General features: G+C 44.3%; 4 protein-coding genes and 7 non-coding genes across 11 annotated transcripts; 9 read left to right on the forward strand and 2 right to left on the reverse strand.

Annotated features, from left to right (window-relative positions):
* The first annotated feature begins 296 nt into the window (after positions 1 to 296).
* Trnak-uuu lies at positions 297 to 369 on the forward strand. The gene has a single exon. It is a non-coding gene; the product is annotated as a tRNA-Lys (tRNA).
* A 139-nt stretch (positions 370 to 508) lies between these two features.
* Trnas-aga lies at positions 509 to 590 on the forward strand. The gene has a single exon. It is a non-coding gene; the product is annotated as a tRNA-Ser (tRNA).
* Positions 591 to 832: 242 nt separating this feature from the next.
* On the reverse strand, positions 833 to 904 carry Trnag-ucc. The gene has a single exon. It is a non-coding gene; the product is annotated as a tRNA-Gly (tRNA).
* A 1470-nt stretch (positions 905 to 2374) lies between these two features.
* Positions 2375 to 5721, forward strand: LOC124744207 (DNA repair protein RAD50-like). Its single transcript, XM_047248917.1, has 2 exons — positions 2375 to 5522; positions 5711 to 5721. Exons 1-2 carry the CDS (start codon positions 2375 to 2377, stop codon positions 5719 to 5721), a joined length of 3159 nt encoding a protein of 1052 aa, XP_047104873.1.
* Positions 5722 to 5803: 82 nt separating this feature from the next.
* LOC124744208 (DNA repair protein RAD50-like) lies at positions 5804 to 6331 on the forward strand. The gene has a single exon (XM_047248918.1). The coding sequence runs from the start codon at positions 5804 to 5806 to the stop codon at positions 6329 to 6331; it is 528 nt and encodes a 175-aa protein (XP_047104874.1).
* Positions 6332 to 6887: 556 nt separating this feature from the next.
* Trnak-uuu lies at positions 6888 to 6960 on the forward strand. The gene has a single exon. It is a non-coding gene; the product is annotated as a tRNA-Lys (tRNA).
* Positions 6961 to 7099: 139 nt separating this feature from the next.
* On the forward strand, positions 7100 to 7181 carry Trnas-aga. Its single transcript has one exon. It is a non-coding gene; the product is annotated as a tRNA-Ser (tRNA).
* Positions 7182 to 7423: 242 nt separating this feature from the next.
* Trnag-ucc lies at positions 7424 to 7495 on the reverse strand. Its single transcript has one exon. It is a non-coding gene; the product is annotated as a tRNA-Gly (tRNA).
* A 1470-nt stretch (positions 7496 to 8965) lies between these two features.
* Positions 8966 to 12312, forward strand: LOC124744209 (DNA repair protein RAD50-like). The gene is made up of 2 exons (XM_047248919.1): positions 8966 to 12113; positions 12302 to 12312. The coding sequence occupies exons 1-2, from the start codon at positions 8966 to 8968 to the stop codon at positions 12310 to 12312; spliced, it is 3159 nt and encodes a 1052-aa protein (XP_047104875.1).
* An 82-nt stretch (positions 12313 to 12394) lies between these two features.
* Positions 12395 to 12922, forward strand: LOC124744210 (DNA repair protein RAD50-like). Its single transcript, XM_047248920.1, has one exon. The coding sequence runs from the start codon at positions 12395 to 12397 to the stop codon at positions 12920 to 12922; it is 528 nt and encodes a 175-aa protein (XP_047104876.1).
* A 556-nt stretch (positions 12923 to 13478) lies between these two features.
* Trnak-uuu lies at positions 13479 to 13551 on the forward strand. The gene has a single exon. It is a non-coding gene; the product is annotated as a tRNA-Lys (tRNA).
* Positions 13552 to 13666: the final 115 nt, after the last annotated feature.

Below are 13666 nucleotides of genomic sequence, written 5' to 3' on the forward strand. Positions count from 1 at the left end.
GGGAAGTGTTTGCGCACACGACCGTCCATGTTTTGGCCTTCCAACGTTCGTTTGTCGCCCTCCTTCCGGAGCTTCAACCGAGCGTAATCGGGGGAAACAGGCACGAGATGCAATTACTGTCAGCACCGGGATAAAGGGAGAAGAGGCACTGGTCCGTTGTTGGGCTGCTACCAGCGTCAGTGGCAAGTCGGTGAAGTCGCTAGTTGCGCCAGAAGCCAGCAATTACCGTAGTACGCCTACACACGCGTTCCAGTTATTCACATTGCTTGCAGCCGCTTCATCCACAACAAGCGTGAGCCCGGATAGCTCAGTCGGTAGAGCATTAGGCTTTTAAACTAAGGGTCCAGGGTTCGAGTCCCTGTCCGGGCGAAGATTTTAACGCTTCCGTAATGGCTCGTCTCGTAGCGCTGGTAGCCCTCCCGTAATCAGTGCACGGAGTTCGTATCCTGTCAGCATTCTGCGCAGACCGGTTCGATTATACACGATTCGAGGGAACGTTTAGCTACGAGCAGTCGTGGCCGAGTGGTTAAGGCGTCTGACTAGAAATCAGATTCCCTCTGGGAGCGTAGGTTCGAGTCCTACCGACTGCGTCCCTTTTCTTTTTATTTTTTTGTTCAAGAAGAAGGAGCAGAAAATGTCGCAGTTTGCCTGTCGTTTTGGTACCTCGCTACACCTCACCTCTCACAGCCGTTTATAGCGCCTGTCCTTTTGATAAGGGCGAATTCCAAGCGTCAGCTTTCGCGTCAGCCGAGCAAAGTCGGGACAAGTCGGGACATACTACAGGATGGCCTGCACGTGGCTCGCATACTCATACGTAAAAATTTGCGCCCGTTGCGGTGGCCGGGAATCGAACCCGGATCAACTGCTTGGAAGGCAACTATGCTCACCATTACACCACCACCGCACACCCGCTGCTCCCAACGCCGCGCTGTGTCGGCTTCCCGCCCGCCGGCAGCGGCCCACGGTGATGGTAGCTGTAGGCGCTTTACGAGGTAGGAGGGTGCATCCACACGCGTTCGGGCCGCGCCTCCACGCACGCTGCGTCTTTGGGCAAGACTCGTTGCCGCGGCTGCAAGGTTACTCACACGATAGTGATGAGCGGTCGCTTTTAGGCAGTGTAGTGGGGGACTCCGCGTGTGTAGCACTTTTTTCGGTTGTATCCGACGTCGTTGGGTGGCAATCCCACTTTCCCTGCAGACACCTACCCTGGAATGTGCTCGGGAAGCACGGACGACCGCCCCCAACAAATGCAACTAACAAAATGAGAACAACAACTAAAAAAGTGGTAGGCTGTTGGCCTACCACGCGGGCGGCCCGGGTTCGACTCCCGGCCGATGCATCGTTTTGCTGTTCTCGCTATAATGCTGCCGCGCCGATTGCTCGCTTGAGCTGCGTCAGCCTCAGGAATGTACAGCACGATTCGCTGTGAGAAGAACCAAACACGCAGCACGCAAGAGACCGTAATTGGAGGGAAGCGTGCTATTTCTGAACTCGAGCGTCAGCCTGGCCCTACAGGCCGCTGTGTTCAGGTGCCGCAAGGGCGATGTACTGCAACCTCAGGCAGTGCTGCTTTCCGTTGACAAAGCTGCGGCAGCAGTTTAATCTAGCAAGTCGGGAAAGCACGTGTAGCAACACAACAGATTCTTGAGAAAGCGCAAACTGTCTGTCTCTAATATGCGAGAGTTACCAAGTTTCCTGGGACGTTGGTTGCAGACGTGCCTCGGTAGCGCAATGGGTAGCGCGTAGGTCTCATAATCTTAAGTTAGGGAGTTTGACCCTCACCAGGGGCATTTAATTTGCTGTACATCATGGCTGAATTAACGGCGTTGCTGTTGCTAGGGAACGAACTGAATTGTCGTTTGTTATCCACAAGGAGTCCACGCCTCAGCGTCAAAACGTTTACATCCACTTATGGCAAGGTACAACTTTGACCTTTCTCCTCCCCTGTTATGAGTAAAATATGATGCAAACAGCAATGAATAGTCAGTTTCGAGCTGTGCGCCATGCCAGTCTGCACGCGCAAATATGCTCGCAAACAGAGAACACCACTGAGTCCGGATTCAGCACGAAATGCGAGAGGAGAGGGAGTAAATCTCACGTTTATCGAGCAAATCCGGTGTGGTCTAGTGATGGTAAACATGATTAGATATTGGCGGGTGTATGGCATGTGTTTTCAGCGTGGAAATTTGGCTGTCAGAAATTGTTGATGATTTGTGTTTTAAAGATAGTGTCATATTATGAAAGCGCAATTGGTACATTAATGTAGGTAACACTGATTAGAGGATAGGCGCCCTTCCGTGATGTGACGGATTGTATCACTATTGATATTGTTTACAGTTATTTGTTCGTATTCGGTCCTTTAAAATTCGATATAATGGCTAGATTACTTAAGATGCAGATACAGGGAATCCGAAGCTTTGGTCCGAACGACAGTGATCAGCAGATGATTACGTTTCAATCACCTGTGACGCTGATATTAGGGCAGAACGGATGTGGTAAGACGACGACAATTGAAGCCCTGAAGTATGCAGCTACAGGTGAGGTGCCAGCAGGAACTAAACAAGGGCAGTCGTTTGTTCATGACCCGAAGATGGCTCGTCAGCCAGAGACAAGGGGCCAAATAAAATTGTTGATGGCTGATCGCAAAGGCGAAGAAGTTGTCATCACACGTACGTTACAAACAACACAGAAGGCAAAAAATTTGCAATTGAAAACACTGGATCCAGTAATTCATAGGAAGAAGTCTAGTGGTGAAGTTGTACAGGTTGGTGGACGGTGCATTGATGTAAATTTAGAAATGTCTCATGTTTTTGGTGTATCAAAAGCTGTTCTGAGCAATGTTATATTTTGCCATCAAGAAGATTCTAACTGGCCAATGGATGAGGGAAAGAAACTCAAGGAGAAGTTTGATTCCATATTCGATGCAACAAAACTTAATAAATGTTTGGAACACATCAGAGATCTTAGGAAAGCAGTAAATACAGAAATCAGCACTGATGAGAAACTTCTGAAATCACAACAAGAGATAAAAGATGAGACTGTTTCAAAAAAGAAGGATTTACAAGAGGCAGAGAGTCGTCTGGCAGTAACTCAGGACAAAATAGATAACTTGAGCGATAAACTATCACCTTTGCTAGAAAAACTAGATGAAATTTGTGATGTGGAAAAGGATTTCCTTCAGCTCACCAGGGAGAAAGAAAGAGCTGAAGACAAGATGAAAATACTAGAATCGCAACAATCAGATTTAAAGAAGAATATTAAGGAAGTGCTTGAGTGGAAAACTTTAGAAGAAATAACTGATTTAATCAACAGTTTTAAAACTGAAGCAAGGAACTGGCAGGAGCACTTGAAATCTATGGAGATTGAACTTCAGCAGATATCTAGGGATGAGGAGCGAGTATTGGAAGAAACAAGCCAAGAGCAGATGACTCTTGGAAAACTTCAGAAAGAGGAAGAAGATCATAATACTCGAATAGATGCACGCAATAAGAATCTACAGAGATTGGCAGAAACATTTCAAATAAGAGTAAAAGAAGATACATTTTCTTCAGAAGTTCTTGTCTCAAATTTAATGCATCAAGTCGACGATAAAATAAGAGAGTCAAAGGTACAGTTTGAGCAGTTACGGAACAGGTTTCAAAGAGAAGAGCAGGAACTCCAAAGTAAAATAGACATTGCTAGAGACACTAAAGCAAAGCTAGAGCAGGAAATCACCTCAAAAAAACGACAAGCAGAAGATAATAAAGCTGAAGAATGGAGTGTCAAAACAGAAATTGAAGATATAGAGAAATCTGGTGAAGAACTTGTCAAATTAGGAAGAGAACTGGAGCAAGCAAAAACTAACTGGGAAACTGCTTGTCAAGAACTTGATGAAGAACAGCTGAAAAAAGAAATTAGAGATCAGCACCAAGAGAGCAACAGGCTGGATGATAAGCTAGTTATTGTGGATAAAGAAGTTCAGACATTGCAGCTGTTGAGTAGTGAGCAGGCACAGCTTGATATCCAGAACAAACTGAAGGCATCTAAGGAGTCCGAACTCAAAAAACTAAAGAACAAACACAATGAAGCACTGCGCCACCTTTTGTTTACAGTGCCACAACAAAATTTGAAACATGACTTGGATGCTTGCATGCTTCAACTGACTCGTCAGATCAACAACATCAATGAGAAGATAAATAGTAAGCAGAATGAGGCGGCTGCACTTGAAGTGAAACGAGCCCATCACAAGGAGCAGTTGGATTTGAAAGAAAGAGAGCTGCGAAAATTTGAAGAAGAAATATATGATTTGTGTGGCAGGCAAGATTTTGATGAGTACATACAAAGTGTTTCTGATAGAATACAAGAACTGCAGGACCAAAAAGGAACGCTCAGTGCTTCGGAATACATGTTCCGTCGCTACATTCAGAAACTGGAACAGGAAGATCCTTGCTGTCCATTGTGTCATAGGGAGTTTGAAGCCGCTTCTGAAGCTGCTGAACTTGCATATGAACTGAGTAATAAAGTCAGTGAAGTCCCAGCACGCCTTCAGGACAATAAGAAAGAACTAGAAAATAAGCTAAAGGAATATGATAAACTTTTGCAAATGAAACCTGCTTATGAAAGAACTGATATCATGCGCACCAAGGAGATACCAGAAATGAAAGAGTCACTTCATCAAACAGAAGAGGCTTTAGATGCAGCTCGGAAACAGATTAAAGATTTGAAGGAGCAGTTACTGGGTCCAAAAGCAAAGGAGCAGATGGCAAAGGATATCCAAGGAGATGTAGTCCGCATTGATCAGTTGCAGACAGAACTGCGCCGCATAGACAAAGAAATTCAGGAGCTGCAGTCTAAGATGCCCACAGGATCGTCACGCTCCATGGAGGAAGCCCTGGCAGAGCAGGAGGAGCTTCGAGCACAAGTCAGTGCTATTCAGCGTGCACTCCACATGAAGCAGGAGTCACTGAGAAGGCATTCAGAGAGAGTCAACCAGCTGAGGGAGCGCAAAAATGTACTTATGGAAAAGAAATTGAAGCTCGAAAGTGGACAGCAGAAACGTCGACAACTGGAGGAACGTTTGCAGGAGTTGCAAAGTATGCATGTGATGATACAGTCAGAAATTGAGGTGCTCGAGACCCGACTTCAAGAAGCTAGAGAGACACTTGATTCTGCAGTGCAGTCAAAAAATATTAGAGTTACAGAAAATCGAAAAAATGTAGATCAGGGACAAAATAAGATTGTTGAGCAAGGAAGGAAACATGATGAAATTTGTAAGTGGCATAATGGCATTCAACGGTATGAACAGAGCGGCATGAAAGAGAAACTTACGTCAGTTCAAGAAAGATTGATAGAACTGGACTCTAAAAAGGAGACCCTTGCAGATAAAAACAGAAGAACGTGTGAAAACATTGATAAGCTTAAAGAAAAAATTTCAAATCAGCAGCTGAAAGCAAGAGAACTTGAAGATAACAAAATATTGAAGGAGAAACAGGTAGAAGCTGAAGAACTGAAGAGTGTAATAGATAAAGTAAAACAGCGCCTTGGTAAGTTCCAAGTGAAAACCATTGAAGAAGAGAAAAGTCGTCTCTGCAGAGAAATTTCAGCTGTCAAAGAGGAGAAATCAATTTCAGAAGGACGATTTAAGGAATTAAGAGATAGTGTGAATACTCTGCGACGAGATCTAAATAAGGACATATATAAAAATGCAGAAAAAAAATACAATGATCTGCAGCGACGAATTAAGGTAAACCAGCTAGCATCAGCTGATCTGAACAAATACTTTGTCGCTTTGGATTGGTCACTCATTTACTTTCATCAGGAGCGCATGAGGAAGATTAATACGATTATAAGAGAACTGTGGCGAAAAATCTATCGTGGGAATGATATTGATTATATAGAAATTAAAACAGATGCTCCTGAAACCACGAGTGCAGACAAGAAGCGAACATTCAACTATCGGGTTGTTCAGGTGAAGAATGATGTTGAGATTGATATGAAGGGACGCTGCAGTGCTGGGCAGAAGGTTCTAGCGTCGCTTGTTATCCGAATTGCTTTGGCAGAAATTCTAAGTATTAATTGTGGAATCTTAGCTCTGGATGAACCAACCACAAATTTGGATAGGGAGAACATAGACAGTCTTGGAGAAACTCTCACAGACCTTATAAATTTAAGGAGGGAGAACAAGAATTTTCAGCTCATACTGATAACACACGATGAAGACTTCTTGGATCGTTTGATGAATGTTGAAAAACTGAAGTACTATTACAGGGTCACAAGAAATGCAAAGGGAAACTCGGTCATTGAAAAGTATCGTTTTGAAGAAAGGAGCACCCAACATAGAAACTTTAACTAAAGTTTGAAATAAGAATGCATCAAGACTGATTTTTGTTATTCTAATTTGCTCATCTTGTGGAATGCTCTGTGAAAGAAAGTACTTATAGGTTTTTGTGTTTTCTGTTTGTTATAATACATTCATGCCCATGCAGCAGCATTTTTCACACTGTTATGTATAAATAAAGAACATTCATTTCTGAGTAAAAAAAAAAAAAAAAAAAGTGGCTAGGATACCTGGCTTTCACCCAGGAGGCCCAGGTTCGACTCCCGGTACCGGATGGGAAGTGTTTGCGCACACGACCGTCCATGTTTTGGCCTTCCAACGTTCGTTTGTCGCCCTCCTTCCGGAGCTTCAACCGAGCGTAATCGGGGGAAACAGGCACGAGATGCAATTACTGTTAGCACCGGGATAAAGGGAGAAGAGGCACTGGTCCGTTGTTGGGCTGCTACCAGCGTCAGTGGCAAGTCGGTGAAGTCGCTAGTTGCGCCAGAAGCCAGCAATTACCGTAGTACGCCTACACACGCGTTCCAGTTATTCACATTGCTTGCAGCCGCTTCATCCACAACAAGCGTGAGCCCGGATAGCTCAGTCGGTAGAGCATTAGGCTTTTAAACTAAGGGTCCAGGGTTCGAGTCCCTGTCCGGGCGAAGATTTTAACGCTTCCGTAATGGCTCGTCTCGTAGCGCTGGTAGCCCTCCCGTAATCAGTGCACGGAGTTCGTATCCTGTCAGCATTCTGCGCAGACCGGTTCGATTATACACGATTCGAGGGAACGTTTAGCTACGAGCAGTCGTGGCCGAGTGGTTAAGGCGTCTGACTAGAAATCAGATTCCCTCTGGGAGCGTAGGTTCGAGTCCTACCGACTGCGTCCCTTTTCTTTTTATTTTTTTGTTCAAGAAGAAGGAGCAGAAAATGTCGCAGTTTGCCTGTCGTTTTGGTACCTCGCTACACCTCACCTCTCACAGCCGTTTATAGCGCCTGTCCTTTTGATAAGGGCGAATTCCAAGCGTCAGCTTTCGCGTCAGCCGAGCAAAGTCGGGACAAGTCGGGACATACTACAGGATGGCCTGCACGTGGCTCGCATACTCATACGTAAAAATTTGCGCCCGTTGCGGTGGCCGGGAATCGAACCCGGATCAACTGCTTGGAAGGCAACTATGCTCACCATTACACCACCACCGCACACCCGCTGCTCCCAACGCCGCGCTGTGTCGGCTTCCCGCCCGCCGGCAGCGGCCCACGGTGATGGTAGCTGTAGGCGCTTTACGAGGTAGGAGGGTGCATCCACACGCGTTCGGGCCGCGCCTCCACGCACGCTGCGTCTTTGGGCAAGACTCGTTGCCGCGGCTGCAAGGTTACTCACACGATAGTGATGAGCGGTCGCTTTTAGGCAGTGTAGTGGGGGACTCCGCGTGTGTAGCACTTTTTTCGGTTGTATCCGACGTCGTTGGGTGGCAATCCCACTTTCCCTGCAGACACCTACCCTGGAATGTGCTCGGGAAGCACGGACGACCGCCCCCAACAAATGCAACTAACAAAATGAGAACAACAACTAAAAAAGTGGTAGGCTGTTGGCCTACCACGCGGGCGGCCCGGGTTCGACTCCCGGCCGATGCATCGTTTTGCTGTTCTCGCTATAATGCTGCCGCGCCGATTGCTCGCTTGAGCTGCGTCAGCCTCAGGAATGTACAGCACGATTCGCTGTGAGAAGAACCAAACACGCAGCACGCAAGAGACCGTAATTGGAGGGAAGCGTGCTATTTCTGAACTCGAGCGTCAGCCTGGCCCTACAGGCCGCTGTGTTCAGGTGCCGCAAGGGCGATGTACTGCAACCTCAGGCAGTGCTGCTTTCCGTTGACAAAGCTGCGGCAGCAGTTTAATCTAGCAAGTCGGGAAAGCACGTGTAGCAACACAACAGATTCTTGAGAAAGCGCAAACTGTCTGTCTCTAATATGCGAGAGTTACCAAGTTTCCTGGGACGTTGGTTGCAGACGTGCCTCGGTAGCGCAATGGGTAGCGCGTAGGTCTCATAATCTTAAGTTAGGGAGTTTGACCCTCACCAGGGGCATTTAATTTGCTGTACATCATGGCTGAATTAACGGCGTTGCTGTTGCTAGGGAACGAACTGAATTGTCGTTTGTTATCCACAAGGAGTCCACGCCTCAGCGTCAAAACGTTTACATCCACTTATGGCAAGGTACAACTTTGACCTTTCTCCTCCCCTGTTATGAGTAAAATATGATGCAAACAGCAATGAATAGTCAGTTTCGAGCTGTGCGCCATGCCAGTCTGCACGCGCAAATATGCTCGCAAACAGAGAACACCACTGAGTCCGGATTCAGCACGAAATGCGAGAGGAGAGGGAGTAAATCTCACGTTTATCGAGCAAATCCGGTGTGGTCTAGTGATGGTAAACATGATTAGATATTGGCGGGTGTATGGCATGTGTTTTCAGCGTGGAAATTTGGCTGTCAGAAATTGTTGATGATTTGTGTTTTAAAGATAGTGTCATATTATGAAAGCGCAATTGGTACATTAATGTAGGTAACACTGATTAGAGGATAGGCGCCCTTCCGTGATGTGACGGATTGTATCACTATTGATATTGTTTACAGTTATTTGTTCGTATTCGGTCCTTTAAAATTCGATATAATGGCTAGATTACTTAAGATGCAGATACAGGGAATCCGAAGCTTTGGTCCGAACGACAGTGATCAGCAGATGATTACGTTTCAATCACCTGTGACGCTGATATTAGGGCAGAACGGATGTGGTAAGACGACGACAATTGAAGCCCTGAAGTATGCAGCTACAGGTGAGGTGCCAGCAGGAACTAAACAAGGGCAGTCGTTTGTTCATGACCCGAAGATGGCTCGTCAGCCAGAGACAAGGGGCCAAATAAAATTGTTGATGGCTGATCGCAAAGGCGAAGAAGTTGTCATCACACGTACGTTACAAACAACACAGAAGGCAAAAAATTTGCAATTGAAAACACTGGATCCAGTAATTCATAGGAAGAAGTCTAGTGGTGAAGTTGTACAGGTTGGTGGACGGTGCATTGATGTAAATTTAGAAATGTCTCATGTTTTTGGTGTATCAAAAGCTGTTCTGAGCAATGTTATATTTTGCCATCAAGAAGATTCTAACTGGCCAATGGATGAGGGAAAGAAACTCAAGGAGAAGTTTGATTCCATATTCGATGCAACAAAACTTAATAAATGTTTGGAACACATCAGAGATCTTAGGAAAGCAGTAAATACAGAAATCAGCACTGATGAGAAACTTCTGAAATCACAACAAGAGATAAAAGATGAGACTGTTTCAAAAAAGAAGGATTTACAAGAGGCAGAGAGTCGTCTGGCAGTAACTCAGGACAAAATAGATAACTTGAGCGATAAACTATCACCTTTGCTAGAAAAACTAGATGAAATTTGTGATGTGGAAAAGGATTTCCTTCAGCTCACCAGGGAGAAAGAAAGAGCTGAAGACAAGATGAAAATACTAGAATCGCAACAATCAGATTTAAAGAAGAATATTAAGGAAGTGCTTGAGTGGAAAACTTTAGAAGAAATAACTGATTTAATCAACAGTTTTAAAACTGAAGCAAGGAACTGGCAGGAGCACTTGAAATCTATGGAGATTGAACTTCAGCAGATATCTAGGGATGAGGAGCGAGTATTGGAAGAAACAAGCCAAGAGCAGATGACTCTTGGAAAACTTCAGAAAGAGGAAGAAGATCATAATACTCGAATAGATGCACGCAATAAGAATCTACAGAGATTGGCAGAAACATTTCAAATAAGAGTAAAAGAAGATACATTTTCTTCAGAAGTTCTTGTCTCAAATTTAATGCATCAAGTCGACGATAAAATAAGAGAGTCAAAGGTACAGTTTGAGCAGTTACGGAACAGGTTTCAAAGAGAAGAGCAGGAACTCCAAAGTAAAATAGACATTGCTAGAGACACTAAAGCAAAGCTAGAGCAGGAAATCACCTCAAAAAAACGACAAGCAGAAGATAATAAAGCTGAAGAATGGAGTGTCAAAACAGAAATTGAAGATATAGAGAAATCTGGTGAAGAACTTGTCAAATTAGGAAGAGAACTGGAGCAAGCAAAAACTAACTGGGAAACTGCTTGTCAAGAACTTGATGAAGAACAGCTGAAAAAAGAAATTAGAGATCAGCACCAAGAGAGCAACAGGCTGGATGATAAGCTAGTTATTGTGGATAAAGAAGTTCAGACATTGCAGCTGTTGAGTAGTGAGCAGGCACAGCTTGATATCCAGAACAAACTGAAGGCATCTAAGGAGTCCGAACTCAAAAAACTAAAGAACAAACACAATGAAGCACTGCGCCACCTTTTGTTTACAGTGCCACAACAAAATTTGAAACATGACTTGGATGCTTGCATGCTTCAACTGACTCGTCAGATCAACAACATCAATGAGAAGATAAATAGTAAGCAGAATGAGGCGGCTGCACTTGAAGTGAAACGAGCCCATCACAAGGAGCAGTTGGATTTGAAAGAAAGAGAGCTGCGAAAATTTGAAGAAGAAATATATGATTTGTGTGGCAGGCAAGATTTTGATGAGTACATACAAAGTGTTTCTGATAGAATACAAGAACTGCAGGACCAAAAAGGAACGCTCAGTGCTTCGGAATACATGTTCCGTCGCTACATTCAGAAACTGGAACAGGAAGATCCTTGCTGTCCATTGTGTCATAGGGAGTTTGAAGCCGCTTCTGAAGCTGCTGAACTTGCATATGAACTGAGTAATAAAGTCAGTGAAGTCCCAGCACGCCTTCAGGACAATAAGAAAGAACTAGAAAATAAGCTAAAGGAATATGATAAACTTTTGCAAATGAAACCTGCTTATGAAAGAACTGATATCATGCGCACCAAGGAGATACCAGAAATGAAAGAGTCACTTCATCAAACAGAAGAGGCTTTAGATGCAGCTCGGAAACAGATTAAAGATTTGAAGGAGCAGTTACTGGGTCCAAAAGCAAAGGAGCAGATGGCAAAGGATATCCAAGGAGATGTAGTCCGCATTGATCAGTTGCAGACAGAACTGCGCCGCATAGACAAAGAAATTCAGGAGCTGCAGTCTAAGATGCCCACAGGATCGTCACGCTCCATGGAGGAAGCCCTGGCAGAGCAGGAGGAGCTTCGAGCACAAGTCAGTGCTATTCAGCGTGCACTCCACATGAAGCAGGAGTCACTGAGAAGGCATTCAGAGAGAGTCAACCAGCTGAGGGAGCGCAAAAATGTACTTATGGAAAAGAAATTGAAGCTCGAAAGTGGACAGCAGAAACGTCGACAACTGGAGGAACGTTTGCAGGAGTTGCAAAGTATGCATGTGATGATACAGTCAGAAATTGAGGTGCTCGAGACCCGACTTCAAGAAGCTAGAGAGACACTTGATTCTGCAGTGCAGTCAAAAAATATTAGAGTTACAGAAAATCGAAAAAATGTAGATCAGGGACAAAATAAGATTGTTGAGCAAGGAAGGAAACATGATGAAATTTGTAATTGGCATAATAGCATTCAACGGTATGAACAGAGCGGCATGAAAGAGAAACTTACGTCAGTTCAAGAAAGATTGATAGAACTGGACTCTAAAAAGGAGACCCTTGCAGATAAAAACAGAAGAACGTGTGAAAACATTGATAAGCTTAAAGAAAAAATTTCAAATCAGCAGCTGAAAGCAAGAGAACTTGAAGATAACAAAATATTGAAGGAGAAACAGGTAGAAGCTGAAGAACTGAAGAGTGTAATAGATAAAGTAAAACAGCGCCTTGGTAAGTTCCAAGTGAAAACCATTGAAGAAGAGAAAAGTCGTCTCTGCAGAGAAATTTCAGCTGTCAAAGAGGAGAAATCAATTTCAGAAGGACGATTTAAGGAATTAAGAGATAGTGTGAATACTCTGCGACGAGATCTAAATAAGGACATATATAAAAATGCAGAAAAAAAATACAATGATCTGCAGCGACGAATTAAGGTAAACCAGCTAGCATCAGCTGATCTGAACAAATACTTTGTCGCTTTGGATTGGTCACTCATTTACTTTCATCAGGAGCGCATGAGGAAGATTAATACGATTATAAGAGAACTGTGGCGAAAAATCTATCGTGGGAATGATATTGATTATATAGAAATTAAAACAGATGCTCCTGAAACCACGAGTGCAGACAAGAAGCGAACATTCAACTATCGGGTTGTTCAGGTGAAGAATGATGTTGAGATTGATATGAAGGGACGCTGCAGTGCTGGGCAGAAGGTTCTAGCGTCGCTTGTTATCCGAATTGCTTTGGCAGAAATTCTAAGTATTAATTGTGGAATCTTAGCTCTGGATGAACCAACCACAAATTTGGATAGGGAGAACATAGACAGTCTTGGAGAAACTCTCACAGACCTTATAAATTTAAGGAGGGAGAACAAGAATTTTCAGCTCATACTGATAACACACGATGAAGACTTCTTGGATCGTTTGATGAATGTTGAAAAACTGAAGTACTATTACAGGGTCACAAGAAATGCAAAGGGAAACTCGGTCATTGAAAAGTATCGTTTTGAAGAAAGGAGCACCCAACATAGAAACTTTAACTAAAGTTTGAAATAAGAATGCATCAAGACTGATTTTTGTTATTCTAATTTGCTCATCTTGTGGAATGCTCTGTGAAAGAAAGTACTTATAGGTTTTTGTGTTTTCTGTTTGTTATAATACATTCATGCCCATGCAGCAGCATTTTTCACACTGTTATGTATAAATAAAGAACATTCATTTCTGAGTAAAAAAAAAAAAAAAAAAAGTGGCTAGGATACCTGGCTTTCACCCAGGAGGCCCAGGTTCGACTCCCGGTACCGGATGGGAAGTGTTTGCGCACACGACCGTCCATGTTTTGGCCTTCCAACGTTCGTTTGTCGCCCTCCTTCCGGAGCTTCAACCGAGCGTAATCGGGGGAAACAGGCACGAGATGCAATTACTGTTAGCACCGGGATAAAGGGAGAAGAGGCACTGGTCCGTTGTTGGGCTGCTACCAGCGTCAGTGGCAAGTCGGTGAAGTCGCTAGTTGCGCCAGAAGCCAGCAATTACCGTAGTACGCCTACACACGCGTTCCAGTTATTCACATTGCTTGCAGCCGCTTCATCCACAACAAGCGTGAGCCCGGATAGCTCAGTCGGTAGAGCATTAGGCTTTTAAACTAAGGGTCCAGGGTTCGAGTCCCTGTCCGGGCGAAGATTTTAACGCTTCCGTAATGGCTCGTCTCGTAGCGCTGGTAGCCCTCCCGTAATCAGTGCACGGAGTTCGTATCCTGTCAGCATTCTGCGCAGACCGGTTCGATTATACACG

Source organism: Schistocerca piceifrons, unplaced genomic scaffold, assembly GCF_021461385.2.
Source record: "Schistocerca piceifrons isolate TAMUIC-IGC-003096 unplaced genomic scaffold, iqSchPice1.1 HiC_scaffold_279, whole genome shotgun sequence".
NCBI lineage: Eukaryota > Metazoa > Arthropoda > Insecta > Orthoptera > Acrididae > Schistocerca > Schistocerca piceifrons.

What these genes read in the sequence shown, in the direction of transcription:
- LOC124744210 (XM_047248920.1), top strand. Translation starts at nt 12,395, where the DNA reads ATGAGGAAGATTAATACGATTATAAGAGAACTGTGGCGAAAAATCTAT.
- LOC124744209 (XM_047248919.1), top strand. Translation starts at nt 8,966, where the DNA reads ATGGCTAGATTACTTAAGATGCAGATACAGGGAATCCGAAGCTTTGGT.
- LOC124744208 (XM_047248918.1), top strand. Translation starts at nt 5,804, where the DNA reads ATGAGGAAGATTAATACGATTATAAGAGAACTGTGGCGAAAAATCTAT.
- LOC124744207 (XM_047248917.1), top strand. Translation starts at nt 2,375, where the DNA reads ATGGCTAGATTACTTAAGATGCAGATACAGGGAATCCGAAGCTTTGGT.